The 10,000-nt window shown below is 32.4% G+C and overlaps 1 protein-coding gene across 11 annotated transcripts in view; it reads right to left on the reverse strand.

Moving 5' to 3' along the window:
• The window catches only part of FOXP2 (forkhead box P2), a 531,392-nt gene that overhangs the window by 244,842 nt on the left and 276,550 nt on the right, over window positions 1-10,000 (reverse strand). For 10 of the 11 annotated variants that reach the window (XM_057550253.1, XM_057550257.1, XM_057550256.1 and 7 more), the window contains one exon: window positions 3,060-3,237. In XM_057550253.1, coding sequence (XP_057406236.1) covers window positions 3,060-3,227 — 168 coding nt within the window. In that variant the 5' untranslated portion in view covers window positions 3,228-3,237. Of the gene's footprint in view, window positions 1-3,059; window positions 3,238-10,000 lie in introns of those variants that run through there. The other variant, XM_057550258.1, reaches the window with a different exon arrangement.

Genomic DNA, 10,000 nt, shown 5'->3' on the forward strand with positions numbered 1-10,000 from the left:
TCAGAAAGATTATCTGACTTAATGAATGCTCAAAATGCAAGCTCAAATCTACCCTGTAAAGCAATCAAGTTTTTAGCAACTATTTTGACCTTAGTGACACAAACAATTAATTCTGCAAACCTAATATCAAAATAAAATTCTACATCTAATGCAGAATAATTTCTCAATGTAGTTAATCTAAAACAACATTTGAAATACGTTACCGCCATATATTATACATTCTGGTATTTAGTACTAATTTTAGAAGACTAGAAAAGAATGAGGGAGATAGTAATTTCATCAGGAGAAAGCTTTCTTATTACTAATTTTTCAGTGAATATAAAACAGCAAAGCATGCCAACAAGGATGTGGTTCCTATGAACACATCCATTATATCACAATATTAAAACTTAAAGAAGATACTCCAGCTTTCAGAAATATTTCAATATTAGTAAACAAAATGCAAGGAAAAATACTAGCTATAATTTATTAATCTCTTTTACTCTGTCAATCCATTTATCATTAAGTATTTGTTATAATGTATTCCAAACACTAACCCTTCCTCCTAAATACATGCCTGATTTAATTCAAACTGCTCCCCTCCATGAAAATACAAAAGCCATAAAAATCAAGGTAAACATTCTGTTCTCAAAACAGGCCATATTCTGCCAGAAGTTCATGGCAAACAAAATTCAACTTTGTTCACATCACTCACGGCCTCCTAAATTATATTTATAAATAAGAGACCTTAGCCAAAAATGATTAGTCCATTATACTTTTAAGACGTAATTGAATTTTTTGTTCAATACTGTACAATTAAATTAACACCAAGTAAAGATACATTTGTAAATTTATTTCACTTCTCATGAATTTGTTTTAATACTTCCCCATGGTTTGTATTTTTTCTGAAACGTATTGAATATGTTAGAATTAAAAGCAATAACTGCATTCATTTTATAAAAAGGACATTCCAATCTTTAATGAATTTAAAGGCCTAGTTGAAAATACACTCATGGAAGGACAGAAATTCAATAACCTTAACTGTCTAACTATATTAATATATTTAAACTATAACCAAGGGAAGAGACATTTACAAAGGTTTTTGCATGTTTATTTATTAAATCATTACATATCTTCCTGTAGACACTTCCTGAACTGTCTTTTGTAGACACCTACTATACCCATTGTGTTAAATCACTTCTAGAAGGCACTCCACAAACATGCAATACATGACTAAACTTTCTAAGTTATCTGAAGGACATAACTTTTTGTATTTACTTCTGTTTAAGGTTTATATAAACAAACTGTGTAGAACAAAGTAAACTTCAAACTCACGTTATAAACACACCTTACAGACCTTATCATAAAACGCCTCCAGAGTACTATAAAGTATAGCCATGATTTTACTCTGTTTTCTTTATAAGAAAAAAATCTAATCAGAGTTTTAAGAAAAATAAGTTACTTCTCTGCATTTCCTTTCGGAACCTGTTGTCTATTAGTACTAAACTGTAATGTTTATTTTCAGTTGTCATTTTCACTTGCCTTTATAAATGCAGTTTAATGTATTCTCAGACAAAATAGAATTTGGCTAAAATTCTAAGGACTCTGACTTAGGGAAGTCAGTAGGAATATTATAGCATTCCACTGGTATGATATTTCTATAAATACATTGAAAGGAAAAAAGGGTTATCCTGAAACCTGCATTTATTTAAAGTAATGTGTAAAATAGGCTAATTCTGCAACTTTAGTAGGCATTTAAATCCTATGATGGTGAAAGCAAAATATTTTGAAACAAAATAAAAATTATCTTCCTAATAACTGCTGTCTATTAAAAGAGACATAATTCCCAAATAATAGGGAACTTATTGAAAGAGCTATATCTAGCACTTTTAAAAGATTATTCTTGAAAACAATGCCTAAAGGTTGAGATATTACTCAGTACATATACTCTAAGATAACTTTCTAAAGGCTGTTATTATTTAAAATAATGATTCTATTAAATTTTACTCTAGTGTGGGCACTTGCTTTAACTTTTGAGCTGCATTCTTTCTCATTATATTCCAACTTAAAAATGTAAATGATACATCACTTAATTTGAAACAATTTTCCATAATACTTCATTATATTTTCATTTTAATGATCTTTTCATGTTTAGTCTGAATGCTATCCAGAGTTTTAAAGAAATCACCTCTATTTTAAAACAAGTATAATCTTATTTTCAAAAAGGGATGCTCATTCTGGCCTAATATAAGTATTTGCTTTGAAAGCTGTCTGTTCTCTGTCACTGTTTCTGCAGACTTGAATCAGTGAAGAATGGAGAGGCTATTCTTTGGCTGAAAAGAATATTTCACTGACAAACAAATTCAGGAAAAATGAATCCGTCACATAAGAAGAATAATACACTACTTAAAAGTGTACCTTTATTGGGCAGTTGTTTACTTTTCTAGGTTTAAAGAGAACAACTGCCTTTTATGAGACACTAGCAGAAAACAAAAAGTGCCTTTAACGTTATCAAAAGATGCATATTCAAAATCTCCTGAAATAAGTTTTCAAGAAAAGCAACATAAATGATTACGGTGTTTACATGGCTCACAATCTCTCAGCCAATTTCAACTAATTAATAGCTAATATTTGCAGCTATCACAGGCAAGCATCTGTGTTGTGAAAAGTCCTTGTGGTCCTTTTCATCTTAGCTCAGACCTGGAAGAAATTCATTGTATAAGCAAGTATCAAGTAATGTGGCCCTCTGGTGGAAAACTAAGTATCGTTCTGCAGCACGATGTTAGACAGTAAACTGGAAGCTATAAAATATTTGTTACAAAGCTTTACAGAACATTCCGAAAATCACCCTGTGAACTTAATTAATAGCCTGACACCTGAAGGGCACTCTGGCGCCGGTATGACGTAACTAAGATGAAAATCCTATCTTTGCTCAGACTTCAATCATGTTCCAAATAATCACAAATGCTCAGCTTCCTTTAGCTTAACACAACATGCTCAATTTGCTCTGAATACATTTTTCATAGTCAAGAAAACAGGCTTATTTGTTTTAAGGAATCACCGAGGAAAACAAAACTTACCTGCTGTTGTTGCAGATGCAGCAGTTCTACTGTGCTTACTTCAGAGCTGGTGTCACCACTTGATCTTCCATCTCTGCTGCCAGCATCTAATTGGCTGCTCAGAGTGCTCATTCCATTTTGATTCATTGAACTGTTGCTTATTGTCTCTGTCGCAGATTCCTGCATCATGACTTAATACCTAAAAGTGATTAAGAAGTATCAATTAACACACGTTACACCTTCACACTTCCATTATCAAGATGTCCCTCTCTGCCAATTACAGAGACAGCATCTTTGGAAGAAAGAAAAAAAAAAGCCTTGAATAGTCACTTACCAAGAAAAGCCATACAAATTCAGCTCTCATCCAGATACTAATCACTGAAATTATGGTTTCTATAAGCAATTTTTGTGTGGTTACATTTAACAGCCAAAGTAACATACCATGCCTATAGCATGGTCAGTAACATTTATGAACAACCACATTTTAGAGTCTACCTATAAAACCAGTTTAAATGAAGGCACGATTGCACACTCAGTTCTATGTTTCCTATTATCTACCTTTGACAACCATGGATGACTATACAGCCTTATTTTAAATATTCACTATCTTGATTCTGTCAGAATTTTACAGCACATCTTATGCAAGGCTGTTGTTTAATGATGCACAGCTAATCATACAAAATTAAAATTTTGTAAGGGTGTTACAAATCATATGGTATCAACCAATGATAAATAGTATAATGGGTTTCTTTTTTTTTTGTGACTAAATAAAATTTTGCCTTGGAGGCATTTTAAGAAAAAGCTCCTGCTGCAAACACGTCAGATATTGCCTATTTTTTTAATCAAACAGCTCATATTCATTTATTTTTCTGACATTTAAAACATTTAATACTGTCCTTCCTGGGAAGTAATTAAGCTTATGCATGAGCAGCAATCAAACTGTTCACTTGAAGATGACTTAAAACTCAATTTTAACATAGGCAAATAAATGAAAGATATAAAATTAATTTTCCAGGCATGTATTAGATATGAAAGCTGGAAATAAAATCTATCAAGAATATCACTAATGATTGTGCTAAAAACAGCATAAATTATGCATATTACCTTCTCTACAGTAATAAATGTTTTATCATTTTCACTGCATAAATATACTGTACTTTCAGGATAGCAATGAGATGTCCTGCCAAGATCAGTGGAAATCCTTGCAGTAAATAGAGAACCAATGTGGTCTTACAAACCAGAATTTCACAGTACATCTTGAATCTGTGGTTTAAAAAGATCACTTTTGGCTCTCAGAGATATCGGAATCCTACTCCATAACCTAACAGATGCACTTCTGTGTTCTACTTCTACGGACGGAATTTCAGAAATGCCCTGGCTATGCTGTGACTTTAACAGGAATGCTAGACAGACAGTGAGCTCAGCCTAAAGCAAAGAAGGACGTTAAACTTATAACTCAATCTAATTTTTTGTTACTATATGATTTCACTGTTTTAAACATGGTTGTATTTTAAGACTTTTGTCCATTTAAAATTTCTGCCCATTGATTATAAAGCAAATATAAGCTTAATATCTTTTCATGTCATAGACAAATCTTCTTCCCCAGATTCTTACAAAATGTGGCCATGGACATACAGAGAGAGAGACACACAAACACAGATACATATCCAACAGAGATTTTTTTGCATACTAATCTTATAACTATTGAAATTAATGGTTATAGTTTAATAGTTTTAAAAGGTATTTTCATCAAAACCTAAATTATCAGATTATTTCTATGACTCTGAAAAATCAGTTAAAAAAAACCCTGCTAATTTATAAAAGACCATCAGTAACTGGGCTAGCAAAGCAAGTTAGTATAATAAAAACTACAAATACAACTGATAGCTGTTCTGATTTAAAAAAAAAAAAAAAGCAACATCAACAACAAAAACCCATAATCATAAAGGAAGCAATTGCTGTAACTACAGTAAACTACTTTTGAACCAAATGTGTTTACGAACAAATAGGCTTTGTTAAACATCTTATTGAACATTAACAAAGAAAAATCATACAAATGAAAACTGATACACAGTGATGGATTTTATAAGAAAAAAACAAAGCTAATACTCTTTTCTGAGATTAGGCAGCTAATAAGTATTCAAATTAGGCATAAATTTTACATGCACAATGTTTAAAATATTCAGAGAAAAGGTCTGATTGCCTTTACTAGTTATATGAAAATTATAATTTGGGTTCTCTTCAACTGTAGAAACAGACAGACATAACGTTCACATATTGCATTTAAATTTTACTTTTGACAATACATCTGGAGTATATATGTATGTGTATGTTTTTACCTCATCATCTAAATCTGTTTGAAATACTTATTTTCTCTGGGTAGAGTCTGCAACACAAGGAATAAAACTTAAAATTACTGTATGTTCAAATGTAGCAGACAGGTGCAGTATTTAATACTAACCTTTGGGTAGTTAATGTCAAGACCAATTGAACGAATTAAAGAATTCTGCATGTATTACTGTGTTATAATCAAAGCCATCAAATAATTAAGAATAACTAACAAGCAGAGAGTCATGTGTCTAAATCTTTATTACAATTATGAAGAAAGACCTACATAACTTCCAATTTCTATTAACCAGAGGATTTTATTATCCCTTGTGGAATTTTTGACTTTATAAAACCCTGGAGTATAAACTGTGATTTACATTTTAAGTTCAATCATCTAAGTGTTAGTAAAATCATGCTTAAGAAAAACAATAACAGTGACAGTACTTTTTTCTCTACAAAACAGAAGAATCTGACTCAAGATTAATATGCAAAAAGAAGGGCAACTGTGTAATTAGATGATTATAATGTACATTTCACCTAAAGAAGAGAGCGTGAAGTATGTCCACTATAAAGGAGACATATCTTCAAGGATAATGAAGATGCTTTCCAGTATTTACTGTTTCTCCTAGTGACATCTCTACACCTATTTTCCACTAGAGGAAATATTTTCAGCACAGTGTGAGTTGCTGTTTACCTTTTAAAGTATATTTTAAATAATTACAAATTCAGCGTATTCTTTCAAAGTGGATGTGCTTGTGATCCCAAATATATCAAACTAAATTATTCATTCTTCTCAATCCTACCACAAATATTTTACAAAAATCAGTGAAAATAATTTCCAGATCATCAAAGAGAAAGGTGAAATTGGGAGTCGCTGTTTTAATGTTTGTCTGAACTGTTAGTTAAACCTTTAAATCTTTCATCATGCACAACTTTTCAGCCACATCGGAAAATAACTCTTCCGACCTTGCACTCAAACGATACAGTTCTACTTTTCTCCCCTGCATTATGTTTTCCTTTCTTTTCTTTTTCTTCTTTTCTTTTTTTTAAGCAAGTCACTGTACAGATACTTATTCTCTACACCACTTCCCTTTTGAAACATTAAGCTGACACTGGAACTGACTGCACAAGATTGCATTTTCTCTTCCTAAACAACTTGAATTGAAAGGTTACTTAGTGTAACAATATTTACTTGCAGAATTGTGTTGTTACCAAGGGTATAATGGATGGTGGCTATGCAGGTTTACGCAAGAATGAGTGAAGCATGAGGCATTAGCCATGTGTTTGACATGTTTCAAATTGCTATAATCCAGCATTAAACACACCCAGCAATTCATGCCATTTCTTGCAGCCATAATCTTGAATAAAGCGTGCACAACCACTTATTATATAAATTAGTATATGACTCCCTGTTATAGTCACAACAGTGCTTTTGTGTTTATTTTGCATCAAGATGTAGTCTTTTATTTGTACAAATAGCAGGATATAAAGACATAGCTCAATTAGACCTCCTTACTTTATGATAGGGTAGTACTGAATGCTAGACTTGTTGGCTTTATTTTTTCCTCTAAGAGTTATAGGTTCCATTGGTATAAAATTGTACCATGTGAGATAGACATTTGCCAGAGAGATAACAGAAACCTGCATGCACCCTGTTCCACATTCACTGCAATGTTCGAAAGTTTGAAACTTGACCTGGGCAAGTACAGTTAGCTGTGTTATTTCAACCACCACCAGGGACACTATTGGTTCTTGTTGCTCACTCAACCTTTTCCCTCTGGTCTTCTCTCTCACCTTTTTCTCTCTCTCCCTCTCTCATCCGCTCTACCTCTCTCCCATCCTTCTTCTCTTCCACCCTCTTTTGTATGTATGTATATGTATGCGAATGTATGGATGGATATGGATAGATAGATGATAGCGCTAACTGTATATGTCAAGGATGGTAAGAAGGGAAAAATAACCTCACTTCCCCACCACACTCGCCTGTCCACATACACGGACACTTCATCTTATAATCACGGTGCCTTACTATTCAACCTCATTTTGTTTGGCATCTTACCATTTACTCAAAGCAAATGGATGAAAAAAAAATGACTTCTTAAAAAACTAAGAATAAATAACAGCACATATAAAAACTTTATAGCTATTCATTTCTATGAACTTTTCTTAAACACAATTATTTACAGTGACATTAAAAGACATTTTATGTCCAGTACCTGGTTTCTTTCAGTGTCTAATTTATTTAACCAAATAAATGCATTAAATCCAAAAGATTCCAAATATGACATCTAAAGAAAAGTGAGCCATAAGATTAAAAAGTAATCATATATTCTTAAATAGTTCTTCATTTTAAGATATCAATATTAAATATTACTAAATATTTCTATGTACAGTCACACAAGAAAGGGTTAAGTATGCGGAAAATCTACATATGTAAGAAGAAATCACATACATTTGCCTCAAAATATGAGTTAAATACTGATTTTGAAAACTTGACTGTGATGTAAAACTTCTGAAAGAAACTAGCATTTAAATAATAACTTCTGTGCTCTGGTGGAATTAATTCATCATGGACACCATGCATAGTGCATCTGAAATCTAGTACTGCTTTGCTAAAAGTATTTAATGCTAAGATTGCCTAATAAATCAAAATGCCAAATATGAAGGACATAGTTGAATGTGTAAGAACAAAAAATGAACAAGCACATGAATATTTTTAATTTTAAAAAACGGAACAGGGAGTCCTTTACAACATGATTTAGAGAAGGATATCTGTTGTTATAGCAAGTGATATTATCTTTATTATAATAAGTGATATGACCTTAAGTAAATGAAAATTAAGTTGGGTATAAAGTATTTGCCACTGCTTTTCACTTCCTTAAACAACATGCCTAAAATGCTATTCACAAACTAAGGTCACCTTTCTGGGAAAAAAAGAACAAAAAACCTTTAATTAGTAAAAATTCAAATATTCATTCAAAAAGGTTAATAGGCCAAACATCCAAAGTTGTAGGGCATTTCAACATGGTATTTTTAAAAAATAATTGCCATGACTACCTTTAGCAAACAGAATACTCTTAGATCTTCAAGAATGACAAACATCTGGGAAACATAAGAGTAGAACAAATAAAAATCTTATCTTTCACTTCAATCAGCTATTAATTAATTCAGTAATTCAGTATGTTATGTTTTGCTCCAGGATTATAATTAAACTAAGATTTAAAACACAAGCAACAAAACACAAGTATTTCATTATGAAAACAGCATAAAATGCTAAAATTGTTTCACCTCTATGCTATTTCATTTAAATATAGTACAGCAGCAAATCTGAAAGAATGGTAGCTATACAGATGTATTTTACTGAGACATTATGCTTCTGCATCTTATAGTTCAATAAGCCCCATTCACAATATAATTGGAAGGGATTTGATAATACTGATGATTCTGGTGAACTAATTATTTCCATATATTATTTCAAAACTATATTTGTACGTTAATCTTTATATTAAATCTTCTTTAACTCTCACACATTCTTATAATTACCATATGTAGCATCTATTTCTCAAGCAGGTGAAAATCTATACAAAGTTTTACTTTTCAAAGTACAGGCTAAATGGTCAGTCATCCATTAAAGTTTATAAATTTTAATGCTAGTTGAATTCATTAAAATTATTTTAATGTTTTAAGTCAGTCCTTTCTACTATGAATATTTATTTTTTAAAACAAGGGAAGAAGAAAGCTTGGGGAAAGTTTATTTCATTCTGTTATTCTATAACCTCTGACAAACTGAGTTGGCGTTCATTTATGATACCAAAACGTAATATTTTCTGCAATGTGTTGAACTATCTATCTCTGTATCTTACATATGTGAGAGGAGGACTTAAAAACTAAAGAATGTAACCGAGGTACCAATACAAAAGTAAATCCTGGTTACAGTTTACATGAGACCTGATAAGCAGGTATATTCTGTCATACTTTTTCTCATCCTTGCCTAAAGAAAAAGTAGCTTCAAATTCTTGAGACCAGGAATATTTTAGTATAGGAAATAGAGAATTTAACAGTAAAAAAGTGTTAAAGCAATAAGAAATAATTAGATCTCCAAGAACATAGAAAGACCTGCCTAGCAGGCAAAACCTCCCTCTTTTTTATTTAAAAAGCGTAGTGATTGAGTTGTGCAAGCTTGCAAGCTTCCATGCAGTGGGTCCACTTACAGTCAAATTCCCAAAGGTTGGACTACTTGCAATAGCCTTCACTGATCCCCTGGCTAATGAGAGCTCTGAGTATGTACTTCTCTTATGATGGCAGTTTCACCTTTCCTGCCACCTATCTTTCCTTCACCCTCAAGCTTACTTTACTTCAATCTTCAGTCTCCCGCCCACAGCAACTCCCTGGGATCCCTTGCTGTTTTTCCTGAGCACAATACGGCTCTCCCACGGATCCTCATTCTTGTGCCCTTTGAGCACTTTTTACTTGCAGGCTACCTTTTGGGAGCCAAACGTCCCTTTAATACTGCTCCTCACCAGACCCACCTCTTGCCTTCCCATTGGAAGACCCACAGCATAGGCGGTACACTTAGAGACATTTCTTCCACTGGCCTCAACTTAGTGCAAAAGTCCGACATGAGCCTAGCAGGT

Source organism: Balaenoptera acutorostrata, chromosome 7, assembly GCF_949987535.1.
Source record: "Balaenoptera acutorostrata chromosome 7, mBalAcu1.1, whole genome shotgun sequence".
NCBI classification, from domain to species: Eukaryota; Metazoa; Chordata; class Mammalia; order Artiodactyla; family Balaenopteridae; genus Balaenoptera; species Balaenoptera acutorostrata.